A 14,448-nucleotide genomic window follows, 5' to 3' on the forward strand; every position below is an offset into this window, starting at 1 on the left:
ATCTCATCTCTTTCTCCAAATGTATATTATTTCCTATTTGTATTTAAACTTGAATATTTAATTTTTTAAACCCTAAAGCTGAACTAGTTAGTTAAACATGGTTTAAACCCAGTAATTCAATCATATGAACTGCAACTTCCCCTTGTTCATAGCTAACTTCCTGAATGTTTGTGTTCCAGTTCCACTCGCTGGCTCCCATGTACTACCGAGGCTCTGCCGCCGCTGTCATTGTCTATGACATCACCAAACTGGTAAGGAACCCGATCAATATTCTGTGTGGATTCCAGACCAGAGACATTACAGTGTGGCCTATTTGTGTTGTCTTGCCAACTCCTGTGGTCATTGTCATGCCAAACAGATCTGAGACCAGGGACTGTATTCAGAAAGAGTCTCACAGTAGGTGATCTAGGATCAGTTTTGCCTTTCAGATCATTATAATTAAGATTTTATATTGGACAGGTGGGGACCTGATTCTAGATCAGCACTTCTACTTTATGAATATGGACCCAGGCTAGAGAAAGGAGGCATTGGGGGTAAAAAGTGAAAATTGACAAATCAGTCCTGGAGTAAAGTGTAACCTGGCCATTGGTCTGTGCTGTCTGCCTGTCTGTTCTGCCTGTCTGCCCTGTTCTGTCTGCTCTGTTCTACCTGTCTGTCTGCCCTGTTCTGTTCTACCTGTCTGTCTGCCCTGTTCTGTTCTACCTGTCTGTCTGCCCTGTTCTGTTCTACCTGTCTGTCTGCCCTGTTCTGTTCTACCTATCTGTCTGTCTGCCCTGTTCTACCTGTCTGTCTGCCCTGTTCTGTTCTACCTGTCTGTCTGCCCTGTTCTGTTCTACCTGTCTGTCTGCCCTGTTCTGTTCTACCTGTCTGTCTGCCCTGTTCTGTTCTACCTGTCTGTCTGCCCTGTTCTGTTCTACCTGTCTGTCTGCCCTGTTCTGTTCTACCTGTCTGTCTGCCCTGTTCTGTTCTACCTGTCTGTCTGCCCTGTTCTGTTCTGTTCTACCTGTCTGTCTGCCCTGTTCTGTTCTACCTGTCTGTCTGTCTGCCCTGTTCTACCTGTCTGTCTGCCCTGTTCTGTTCTACCTGTCTGTCTGCCCTGTTCTGTTCTACCTGTCTGTCTGCCCTGTTCTGTTCTACCTGTCTGTCTGCCCTGTTCTTTTCTACCTATCTGTCTGTCTGCCCTGTTCTACCTGTCTGTCTGCCCTGTTCTGTTCTACCTGTCTGTCTGCCCTGTTCTGTTCTACCTGTCTGTCTGCCCTGTTCTGTTCTACCTGTCTGTCTGCCCTGTTCTGTTCTACCTGTCTGTCTGTCTGCCCTGTTCTGTTCTACCTGTCTGTCTGTCTGCCCTGTTCTGTTCTACCTGTCTGTCTGCCCTGTTCTACCTGTCCGTCTGCCCTGTTCTGTCTGTCCGTCAGGACTCTTTCCAGACACTGAAGAAATGGGTCTAGGAGTTGAAGGCCACGGTTCTGTTCTACCATTGTCTTTGGCAGGGAACAAGAAAGATTTACCTGTCAGGTATCATCAGTCGTCTGCCCTGTTCTGTTCTACCTGTCCGTCTGCCCTGTTCTGTTCTATGGTGTTGTGTGTTACTGTTGTTGGGACTCTGTCTGTCTGCTCTGTTCTGAACCATTTGATTGACCTGATCTGTCTCCACCTTTGTTCTGTTCTGACTGTCTGTCTGCCCAGTTAAATTATATTCTGTCTGACATTCACACAAGTTCTGTTCTCACCTGTCTGGTTAAAGCCTGTTTGTTCTACCTGTCTGATGAGCCACCACCACCAGGTTAAATGACTGTCTGTCTGCCCTGTTGATGTTCACCACCATGGTTAAAGGCTGTTTGTTATGGAAGCCCTGTTGATGAGCCACCACCACCAGGTTAAAGTCTGCCCTGTTATGGAAGCCTGTCTGATGAGCCACCACCACCAGGTTAAAGGCTGTTTGTTATGGAAGCCCTGTTGATGAGTCACCACCAGGTTAAAGTCTGTCTGGAAGCCCTGTTGATGAGTCACCACCCCTGGTTAAAGGCTGTTTGTTATGGAAGCCCTGTTGATGACCACCACCACCAGGTTAAAGTCTGTCCGTTATGGAAGCCCTTTGAGACACTGAAGAAATGGGTGAAGGTTGATGAGCCACCGCCACCAGGTTAAAGTTTGTTATGGAAGCCCTGTCCTGATGACATCACCACCACCAGGTTAAAGAAAGTTTGTTATGGACATCCCTGGATGATCATCACCACCAGGTTAAAGGCTGTTTGTTATGGAAGCCCTGTTTGAGTCACCACCACCAGGTTAAAGGCTGTTTGTTATGGAAGCCCTGTTGATGAGTCACCATGGTTAAAGGCTGTTTGTTATGGAAGCCCTGTTGATGAGTCACCACCACCAGGTTAAAGGCTGTTTGTTATGGAAGCCCTGTTGATGAGTCACCACCACCAGGTTAAAGGCTGTTTGTTATGGAAGCCCTGTTGATGAGTCACCACCACCAGGTTAAAGGCTGTTTGTTATGGAAGCCCTGTTGATGAGTCACCACCACCAGGTTAAAGGCTGTTATGGAAGCCCTGTTGATGAGTCAACCCAAGCTGTAGTTTATACTATCTCTTTTAACAGGGAAGTTCCTATGAAGGAAGCTAAGGACTTTGCTGAGTCTATTGCAGCAATCTTCATGGAGACCAGCGCCAGAAACGCTGTCAATGTGGAGGAGCTCTTTCAGAAGATCAGTAAGTGTTTTACTGTAGAGTTTATGTTGGCGTGGTGGTTCGTTCCATCTCACCACATCAAACACTGTTTCGTTTGTTTTATCTTTGAATTGTTATGCAATATGTTCCATGGGTCGGCAGGGTAGCCTAGTGGTTAGAGTGGAGGGGCGGGGCGGGAGGTAGCCTAGTGGTTAGAGTGGAGGGGCGGGAGGTAGCCTAGTGGTTAGAGTGGAGGGGCGGGGCGGGAGGTAGCCTAGTGGTTAGAGTGGAGGTGGCGGGAGGTAGCCTAGTGGTTAGAGTGGAGGGGCAGGAGGTAGCCTAGTGGTTAGAGTGGAGGGTCGGCAGGGTGGCCTAGTGGTTAGAGTGGAGGGGCGGCAGGTTGCATAGTGGTTAGAGTGGAGGGGCGGGAGGTTGCATAGTGGTTAGAGTGGAGGGTCGGGAGGTGGCCTAGCGGTTAGAGTGGAGGGGTGGGGGTGGCAGTGGTTAGAGTGGAGGGGCGGCAGGTGGCCTAGTGGTTAGAGTGGAGGGGCGGGGCGGGAGGTAGCCTAGTGGTTAGAGTGGAGGGGGGGCAGGGTGGCCTAGTGGTTAGAGTGGAGGGGCGGGGAGGTAGCCTAGTGGTTAGAGTGGAGGGGTGGCAGGTAGCCTAGTGGTTAGAGTGGAGGGTGGGAGGTAGCCTAGTGGTTAGAGTGTAGAGGAGGCAGGGTAGCCTAGTGGTTAGAGTGTAGAGGAGGCAGGGTAGCCTAGTGGTTAGTGTAGAGGTGGCAGGTAGCCTAGTGGTTAGAGTGTAGAGGAGGCAGGGTAGCCTAGTGGTTAGAGTGTAGAGGAGGCAGGGTAGCCTAGTGGTTAGTGTAGAGGAGGCAGGGTAGCCTAGTGGTTAGATTGTTGGGACTAGTAACCGAAAGGTTGCCAGATCGAATTCCCGAACTGACAAGGTAAAAAATCTGTCGTTCTGCCCCTGAACAAGGCAGTTAACCCCACTGTTCCCCTGAACAAGGCAGTTTTACCCCACTGTTCCCCTGAACAAGGGTTAACCCCACTGTTCCCCTGAACAAGGCAGTTAACCCACTGTTCCCCTGAACAAGTGGTTAACCCACTGGAACAAGGGTTAACCCCACTGTTCGGCAGGTAGTTTAACCCACTGTTCCCCTGGGCAGTTTAACCCCACTGGAACAAGGCAGTTAACCCCACTGTTCCCCTGAACAAGGCAGTTAACCCCACTGTTCCCCTGAACAAGTGGTTTTACCCCACTGTTCCCCTGAACAAGGCAGTTAACCCACTGTTCCCCTGAACAAGGCAGTTTAACCCCACTGTTCCCCTGAACAAGGCAGTTAACCCACTGTTCCTAGGCCCGTCATTGAAAATAAGAATTTGTTCTTAACTGACTTGCCTAGTTAAATAAAGGTTCAATTTAAAATAAAATAAAGTCACTAAACTAAAGCATCCCTCGTGAATGTCTTTTGATGTGTGTTTGTTGTAGACATTAGAACATTCCATTCAACCTCGTCAGACAGAGTAGCACCATTCAGAAGCATCTCTGTTCGGGACAAATCTGAACTTCCACTTCATTCAGTACAGTGTCTGTTAGCATCTCTGTTAGGGACAAATCTGAACTTCCACTTCATTCAGTAGTGTCTGTTAGCATCTCTGTTAGGGACAAATCTGAACTTCCACTTCATTCAGTACAGTGCCTGTTAGCATCTCTGTTCGGGACAAATCTGAACTTCTACTTCATTCAGTACAGTGTCTGTTAGCATCTCTGTTAGGGACAAATCTAACTTCCACTTCATTCAGTAGTGTCTGTTAGCATCTCTGTTAAAAATCTGAACTTCCAATAAAGTGCCTGTTAGCATCTCTGTTAGGGACAAATCTGAACTTCCACTTCATTCAGTACAGTGCCTGTTAGCATCTCCGTTTGGGACAAATCTGAACTTCCACTTCATTCAGTACAGTGTCTGTTAGCATCTCCGTTTGGGACAAATCTGAACTTCCACTTCATTCAGTACAGTGCCTGTTAGCATCTCTGTTAGGGACAAATCTGAACACCATTCAGTACAGTGCCTGTTAGCATCTCTGTTAGGGACAAATCTGAACTTCCACTTCATTCAGTACAGTGTCTGTTAGCATCTCTGTTAGGGACAAATCTGAACTTCCACTTCATTCAGTACAGTGTCTGTTAGCATCTCTGTTAGGGACAAATCTGAACTTCCACTTCATTCAGTACATTGTCTGTTAGCATCTCTCTTAGGGACAAATCTGAACTTCCACTTCATTCAGTACAGTGCCTGTTAGCATCTCTGTTCGGGACAAATCTGAACTTCCACTTCATTCAGTACAGTGTCTGTTAGCATCTCTGTTAGGGACAAATCTGAACTTCCACTTCATTCAGTACAGTGTCTGTTAGCATCTCTGTTCGGGACAAATCTGAACTTCCACTTCATTCAGTACAGTGTCTGTTAGCATCTCTGTTAGGGACAAATCTGAACTTCCACTTCATTCAGTACAGTGTCTGTTAGCATCTCTGTTAGGGACAAATCTGAACTTCCACTTCATTCAGTACAGTGCCTGTTAGCATCTCTGTTTGGGACAAATCTGAACTTCCACTTCATTCAGTACAGTGCCTGTTAGCATCTCTGTTCGGGACAAATCTGAACTTCTACTTCATTCAGATTTTCACTTAAAGTGAAAGTTAAGATTCACCACTTAAAGGGATAGTGTGAGATCTTGGCAATTAAGCCATTTTTTTCTACATACCCAGAGTCAAATGAACTCATGGATACCATTTGTATGTCTCTGTGTGCCGTTTGAAAGGAAGGTCTCTCCTGGAGCCATTGCTTACGCCAGTTACTCCAGAAACGACCTCAACTCCCTTCAACACTGCACCTGGTTGTTTCAACTGCACCTTCAAAACTTATCCTGTGTTGTGTTTCAGGTAAACAGATTCCGCCTCTGGAGAATCCAGACGTTGACAGCAACGAGTCCTTCAAGATAACCCGGCATCCTTCTAACAAACTCTGCTGCTAGTAAGACTAAGTCCCAAATAGACTCACCCTGCCTGACCATAGCACCCTAAACACAGAGTCACTGCTCTCGATTGGACAGGTGAATGATCCACCGATCTAGCTTATCTGACATCAACTTGGAGATATCACCACATTTCCTCTTGGATCTACATGAAGGTTTAGGGAGTAAGGAGCACCCTACCCTCGCCTAGACCATAGCACCCTACCCCCCCCCCCCCCTAACACAGAGTCACTGCTCTCGATTGGACAGGTGAATGATCCACCGATCTAGCTTATCTGACATCAACTTGGAGAGATCACCACATTTCCTCTTGGATCTACATGAAAGTGAGTAAGGAGTCGGTTCAGAATTCAGCATCAGATTTGCCAGTGAGATTATCCCTGTCCTTGGTTACACACACACACACAGCTGCATGGGATCACAGGGTCCACAATGCAACATTGTACTACACTGCTGCGTGGATTCAACTACTCATTGTCCACGTCCACACAGTCCACCATGCATATACAGTGCATTGGTCTCAGGGGAGAGGAGGAGGACAACATGGCTTTGGCTCGTGATGGATCAGACCCTCTCACCTGTAGCATAGTAACGAGCATTCCAGGACCAGAAACCACCCCTATAACCCATAGAAAGATGCAGTAACCCATAGAAAGATGCAGTAACCCATAGAAAGATGCAGTAACCCATAGAAAGATGCAGTAACCCATATAAGGATGCAGTAACCCATATAAGGATGCAGTAACCCATAGAAAGATGCAGTAACCCATAGAAAGATGCAGTAACCCATAGAAAGATGCAGTAACCCATAGAAAGATGCAGTAACCCATATAAAGATGCAGTAACCCATAGAAAGATCCAGTAACCCATAGAAAGATGCAGTAACCCATAGAAAGATGCAGTAACCCATAGAAAGATCCAGTAACCCATAGAAAGATGCAGTAACCCATAGAAAGATACAGTAACCCATATAAGGATACAGTAGGTATTGCTTATACCTATCCAATCCTCCTCTCAGATTGACTCCAGTGCCTTGGTAAGGTGTGTTGTTAAGTGTCGTTTCTGGACTGGGCCTGTGTGTGCTGACTCAGGAGGGGAACCAGTTTGTCGCCCTCTAGTGTTTTTGGTTAGAGATTAACATCAGAAAATGGATCCTGAAGTTAAACACAATTTAAAGGAGAACTGCACTTCCTGATTTGGTCACGTTTTTCCATCAATTCTCATTAAGAAATGCTAGCGGCCATGACTGAAGGTAAACAAACTGCTGTCACAAAGTTGGAAGCATAGAATCGTGTAGAATGTCATTGTATGCTGTAGTGTTAAGATTTCCCTTCACTGGAACTAAGGGGCCTGAACCATGAAAAACAGACCCAGACCATTATTCCTCCTCCGCCAAACTTTACAGTTGACACTATGCATTGGGTCAGGTAGCGTTCTCCTGGCATCCGCCAAACCCAGATTAGTCCGTTGGACTGCCAGATGGTGAAGCTTGATTCATCACTCCAGAAAATGCGTTTCCACTGCTCCAGAGTCCAATGGCGTCAAGCTTTACACCACTTCAGCCGACGCTTGGCATTGCGCATTATGATCATAGGTTTCTGTGCGTCTGCAAAAAAGGGGGCATGAATTGTTGACGTTATTGTAATCCAAACCCTCAAGTAAAGTCATGACTCAGTCATTTACCAAACTCTTGTTTTGGACGAGACTGACCTTATGACCAAAAAATATTCTATTTTAAACATTGTAGTCAGTTTTTTTTTTTTGAAATGAGAGATTCTGACTCATAGTGATCTCACTAAGGCTGTTTTAAAAATGGAGGGATTAGTTCTAAGGGGCAGTTGACCTTTAAAAAAAAAACAATAGACACAGAGACTTTTATACATGGTAGGTGTACGCATACTGGGATATGTTTTTAATTCATATTCAGCAGCACAATAAAAAAAAAACGTAACATTTTAATCCTGAAAATCGAAACATGTTAGTAGATCTCATCTCTAACGCGCTGAACATGAACATTTGGATAAATTGCACAAATATTGAATAATCTAGTTGAGTTTAATGACGTTTCATAAAATGACTAAAATACGATGCAGACTAGAGATTACGTTCTGAATGTTTATACGATATAGAGATTACAATCAAAATTCTCATTAACCGAATATGCAGTCAACAGTTGAGCAGATCCAGTGATTGCATTGTTGCCTTGTGGCTCCGGGAATCGCGTAGATCGATAGATAGAATCCCTTTGTGGCTGCCGATATCGATTGCATGAATTTCTCGCCAACCGTTGTCTTTTTTCCCCAACGAATGCTGGTATAGAATATGTATTTTGATAATGTATAAGGCGTTCAAAATGTGTTTGAAGGACGAAGTAGCATGTATTCGAATACCTGAGTTGCCATGTCTTATTTTTTTGTTTGTTGCTATGTTGTAATTATCATCCATATGTTGTCATTATTATGTAATATTGACCAACTACTGAAAAGGGACCACTATCACAATAAATACAACTATTGACAACTATAATTTTATTTACTGATTGATCGGTGGACTAACTACTGTATCTGTGAGGTAATACAGCCTCTCCTCTTTTTGTAATCGGGATTTTAAAGTGGCACTTTTATGTAGCTAGTTTCTGCACTTTCTCATGAAAAACAATGATACAGTATTAATGACGACATTTGATGACTACATTCCCTAACAACGCCACACCAATGCGGTGTTGGTAATAGCTGAATTGCCGTAAAGTAGACCTAGTTAAAAGGATGTGTCGAACTGTACAACAGATGTACCGTTTGAAAGTAAGAAGCTGAGTTAACAGCAACAGTCATTGCGGATCGAAGCAGTGCCATATGTTTTGGATTTTTTTTTTTTTTTTAATAAATGTACTTTGTGGGAAGATACTATAGATGAGACAACAACAAAAAACAAAACAATTTCCATATTTTGTTTCTATTTGGGTTGTGTACCATGTTGGACATTTGTCTGTGTACAGTGATATACACACACACAGAGGTGTTAGCTCACAATACTGAGACGTAGTATTCTGTACAAACTTGACAAATATCAAGTGTCCAAGTGTGGCATCAATAAAACTACACTTGGACACTTCCCGGCCTGAGTTTGCCTGTAACCATTTATATGTACAGGCCATTCTGCAATGCAAACAAGTGCCTTTGTTTTCCCTCTGTAGACCAAATCTAATATGACATTTATTATTCATGTAATTATTATTAATAGTTTAAATTGTTATTTTGTGTGTACTTGACTCAAGTTATTCCCTTTTCTATAACACAGTAACATTTTATATATTATTAATCTGTCTGGTAATAAAGTGGTATTACTTGTTTTTTCTCTTGGTTCTTTATCTCGTTTGTTTCTGTTGCGTTGTCGCCTCCGTAGAATGACAAGTGTAAAAGTTGTTACTATCCCTCTGATCCACAAATGGACTGTTTCCCCATACTATATATCTACAGTACCATTCAAAAGTTTGGACACACCGACTCATTCCACTTTTTTTTTCTTTTTTTCTCTCTCTACTATTTTCTACATTGTAGAATAATAGTGAAGATATCAAAACTATGAAATAACACATTTGGAATCATGTAGTAACCAAAAAAAAAAGTGTTCAACAAATCAAAATATATTTGAGATTCTTCAAAGTAGCCACCCTTTGCCTTGACGACAGCTTTGCAGACTCTTGGCATTCTCTCAACCAGTTTCATGAGGTAGTCACCTGGAATGCATTTCAATTAACAGGTGTGCCTTATTAAATGTTAATCCAGGCTGAATCACATCCGGCCGTGATTTAGAGTCTCGTAGGGTGGCACACAATTGGCCCAGCATCGTCCGGGTTTGGCCGTCATTCTAAATAAGAATGTGTTCTTAACTGACTTGCCTAGTCAAATAAATGTTAAATAAAAATTATAGAAAAAATTAAATGTGTGGAATTTCTTTCCTTAATGCGTTTGAGCCAATCAGTTGTGTTGTGACAAGGTAGGGGTGGTATACAGAAGATAGTCCATATTATGCCAAGAACAGCTCAAATAAGCAAAGATATATATAGATTTTTTTATGTATTTGATGTACTTTATTTAACCAGGTAGGCAAGTTGAGAACAAGTTCTCATTTACAATTGCGACCTGGCCAAGATAAAGCAAAGCAGTTCGACACATACAACGACACAGAGTTACACATGGAGCAAAACAAACATACAGTCAATAATACAGTATAAACAAGTCTATATACGATGTGAGCAAATGAGGTGAGATGAGGGAGGTAAAGGCAAAAAAAGGCCATGGTGGCAAAGTGAATACAATATAGCAAGTAAAACACTGGAATGGTAGATTTGCAATGGAAGAATGTGCAAAGTAGAAATAAAAATAATGGGGTGCAAAGGAGCAAAATAAATTAAATACAGTAGGGAAAGAGGTAGTTGTTTGGGCTAAAATATAGGTGGGCTATGTACAGGTGCAGTAATCTGTGAGCTGCTCTGACAGTTGGTGCTTAAAGCTAGTGAGGGAGATAAGTGTTTCCAGTTTCAGTGCTTTTTGTAGTTCGTTCCAGTCATTGGCAGCAGAGAACTGGAAGGAGAGGCGGCCAAAGAAAGAATTGATTTTGGGGGTGACTAGAGAGATATACCTGCTGGAGCGTGTGCTACAGGTGGGAGATGCTATGGTGACCAGCGAGCTGAGATAAGGGGGACTTTACCTAGCAGGGTCTTGTAGATGACATGGAGCCAGTGGGTTTGGCGACGAGTATGAAGCGAGGGCCAGCCAACGAGAGCGTACTGGTCGCAATGGTGGGTAGTATATGGGGCTTTGGTGACAAAACGGATGGCACTGTGATAGACTGCATCCAATTTGTTGAGTAGGGTATTGGAGGCTATTTTGTAAATGACATCGCCGAAGTCGAGGATTGGTAGGATGGTCAGTTTTACAAGGGTATGTTTGGCAGCATGAGTGAAGGATGCTTTTTTGCAAAATAGGAAGCCAATTCTAGATTTAACTTTGGATTGGAGATATTTGATATGGGTCTGGAAGGAAAGTTTACAGTCTAACCAGATACCTAAGTATTTGTAGTTGTCCACGTATTCTAAATCAGAGCCGTCCAGAGTAGTGATGTTGGACATGCGGGTAGGTGCGGGTAGCGATCGGTTGAAGAGCATGCATTTAGTTTTACTTGTATTTAAGAGCAATTGGAGGCCACGGAAGGAGAGTTGTATGGCATTGAAGCTTGCCTGTAGGGTTGTTAACACAGTGTCCAAAGAAGGGCCAGAAGTATACAGAATGGTGTCGTCTGCGTAGAGGTGGATCAGAGACTCACCAGCAGCAAGAGCGACCTCATTGATGTATACAGAGAAGAGAGTCGGTCCAAGAATTGAACCCTGTGGCACCCCCATAGAGACTGCCAGAGGTCCGGACAGCAGACCCTCCGATTTGATACACTGAACTCTGTCAGAGAAGTAGTTGGTGAACCAGGCGAGGCAATCATTTGAGAAACCAAGGCTGTCGAGTCTGCCGATGAGGATGTGGTGATTGACAGAGTCAAAAGCCTTGGCCAGGTCAATGAATACGGCTGCACAGTAATGTTTCTTATCGATGGCGGTTAAGATATCGTTTAGGACCTTGAGCGTGGCTGAGGTGCACCCATGACCAGCTCTGAAACCAGATTGCATAGCAGAGAAGGTATGGTGAGATTCGAAATGGTCGGTAATCTGTTTGTTGACTTGGCTTTCGAAGACCTTAGAAAGGCATGGTAGGATAGATATAGGTCTGTAACAGTTTGGGTCAAGAGTGTCCCCCCCTTTGAAGAGGGGGATGACCGCAGCTGCTTTCCAATCTTTGGGGATCTCAGACGACACGAAAGAGAGGTTGAACAGGCTAGTAATAGGGGTGGCAACAATTTCGGCAGATAATTTTAGAAAGAAAGGGTCCAGATTGTCTAGCCCGGCTGATTTGTAGGGGTCCAGATTTTGCAGCTCTTTCAGAACATCAGCTGACTGGATTTGGGAGAAGGAGAAATGGGGAAGGCTTGGGCGAGTTGCTGTGGGGGGTGCAGTGCTGTTGACCGGGGTAGGAGTAGCCAGGTGGAAAGCATGGCCAGCCGTAGAAAAATGCTTATTGAAATTCTCAATAATGGTGGATTTATCAGTGGTGACAGTGTTTCCTATCTTCAGTGCAGTGGGCAGCTGGGAGGAGGTGTCCTTATTCTCCATGGACTTTACAGTGTCCCAGAACTTTTTTGAGTTAGTGTTGCAGGAAGCAAATTTCTGCTTGAAAAAGCTAGCCTCGGCTTTTCTAACTGCCTGTGTATAATGGTTTCTAGCTTCCCTGAACAGCTGCATGTTACGGGGGCTGTTCGATGCTTATGCAGAACGCCATAGGATGTTTTTGTGTTGGTTAAGGGCAGTCAGGTCTGGGGAGAACCAAGGGCTATATCTGTTCCTGGTTCTAAATTTCTTGAATGGGGCATGTTTATTTAAGATGGTTAGGAAGGCATTTAAAAAAAATATCCAGGCATCCTCTACTGACGGGATGAGATCAATATCCTTCCAGGATACCCCGGCCAGGTCGATTAGAAAGGCCTGCTCGCTGAAGTGTTTCAGGGAGCGTTTTACAGTGATGAGTGGAGGTCGTTTGACCACTGACCCATTACGGATGCAGGCAATGAGGCAGTGATCGCTGAGATCTTGGTTGAAGACAGCAGAGGTGTATTTAGAGGGCAAGTTGGTTAGGATGATATCTATGAGGGTGCCCGTGTTTAAGGCTTTGGGGAGGTACCTGGTAGGTTCATTGATAATTTGTGTGAGATTGAGGGCATCAAGTTTAGATTGTAGGATGGCTGGGGTGTTAAGCATGTTTCAGTTTAGGTCGCCTAGCAGCACAAGCTCTGAAGATAGATGGGGGGCAATCAGTTCACATATGACAGCCTGGTGACAGCCTGGTGTCTACTGTGTTGGTTTCAGCCCCCTCTTACCTCCTGCCTGGTGTCTACTGTGTTGGTTTCAGCCACCTCTAACCTCCTGCCTGGTGTCTACTGTGTTGGTTTCAGCCCCCTCTAACCTCCTGCCTGGTGTCTACTCTGTTGGTTTCAGCCCCCTCTCACCTCCTGCCTGGTGTCTACTGTGTTGGTTTCAGCCCCCTCTAACCTCCTGCCTGGTGTCTATTTTGTTGGTTTCAGCCCCCTCTTACCTCCTGCCGGGTGTCTATTTTGTTGGTTTCAGCCCCCTCTAACCTCCTGCCTGGTGTCTACTGTGTTGGTTTCAGCCCCCTCTTACCTCCTGCCTGCTGTCTACTGTGTTGGTTTCAGCCCCCTCTAACCTCCTGCCTGGTGTCTACTGTGTTGGTTTCAGCCCCCTCTTACCTCCTGCCTGGTGTCTACTGTGTTGGTTTCAGCCCCCTCTAACCTCCTGCCTGGTGTCTACTGTGTTGGTTTCAGCCCCCTCTAACCTCCTGCCTGGTGTCTACTGTGTTGGTTTCAGCCCCCTCTAACCTCCTGCCTGGTGTCTACTGTGTTGGATTCAGCCCCTGCCTCTAACCTCCTGCCTGGTGTCTACTGTGTTGGTTTCAGCCCCCTCTAACCTCCTGCCTGGTGTCTACTGTGTTGGTTTCAGCCCCCTCTTACCTCCTGCCTGGTGTCTACTGTGTTGGTTTCAGCCACCTCTAACCTCCTGCCTGGTGTCTACTGTGTTGGTTTCAGCCCCCTCTTACCTCCTGCCTGGTGTCTACTGTATTGGTTTCATTTGACATTTTGATGTCAGAGTGCCTGGATGTTGCTTGGATCGGTTGCGACCTTTGCCAACCCACCTATAAATTAAACTAGGTGAAAGGCTGTTTGCAGTTATATGCGATTACACAGGGAATACGCATCTAACATCTAATAGGAAATGGTGGTGTCATTCATTTTGACACATGTCGGATGCTATTTGAGAAACCAGAACAAGTGTAAAAACGATTTGTGAGTTAAATCGGTGTCATGTATCATGGCTCCAAGTGCAGTGAACTGTAAAATGATACATTGTATCTACCCACTGGACTGTCCGCTCTGCTCTGATTGGCTGTTTACATTAAGCTCAATTCAATTGGAATATATTTCCTGTTTTTTTTCTCTCTCTCCTGATTTGACAGTTGACATTTATCCCAAACATGTTGTAGGGAAAACAGTGAAATATTTCAACTTTATTTGACATTTTGACCGTTTTCAGCTAACTTTCTAAAATAGTCTGACATAACAGTATAACAACTGTTTAAGTAAATATTTGCTGCACGGTTAGCACCCTTGACCTTTCCCTTTTATCTATAACCTCTCATTTTCAAGGAAACCAAAGCGTTTGTCTTAAGAGTTGAACCTATTCAGTGGAAGGTATTGGTCTCTGACCTTTAGGAATGCTGTAAATAGATGGGAAGATAAGGAGAGTGGAGCAGGCTCGGGTTTTCAGCCATGCTCTACTCCAGACTACCCTCCCTCTCAACAGTTTACACGTGCTCTTGACAGGGAAATCTGCCCCGCCGCTCTGTCAAGAAGATGGACTTAACCCTAGACGAGGCTCTCAAAAGGTCAGAAGAGAGAAAGGCAGAGTAGAGAGTGTTCTGGGTTTAAAGTTGTAAAACAAATGGGGTTTCATTTGGGCTCCTGAGAAGGTGCAGTGGTCTAAGGCACTTCATCTCCGTGCTAGAGACGTCACTACAGACACCCTGGTTCGATTCCAGGCTGTGTCACAACCGGCCGTGTT

General features: G+C 44.8%; 1 protein-coding gene across 1 annotated transcript in view; it reads left to right on the forward strand.

The window, feature by feature from the left end:
• LOC135509028 (ras-related protein Rab-31-like) overlaps nucleotides 1-14,448 on the forward strand; it is a 235,218-nt gene that overhangs the window by 6,034 nt on the left and 214,736 nt on the right. Inside the window, exon 4 of the mRNA XM_064929322.1 lies at nucleotides 180-251. Within this exon, the coding sequence (XP_064785394.1) occupies nucleotides 180-251 (72 nt within the window). The remainder of the gene's footprint in view (nucleotides 1-179; nucleotides 252-14,448) is intronic.

This window comes from Oncorhynchus masou, chromosome 3, assembly GCF_036934945.1.
Source record: "Oncorhynchus masou masou isolate Uvic2021 chromosome 3, UVic_Omas_1.1, whole genome shotgun sequence".
NCBI classification, from domain to species: domain Eukaryota; kingdom Metazoa; phylum Chordata; class Actinopteri; order Salmoniformes; family Salmonidae; genus Oncorhynchus; species Oncorhynchus masou.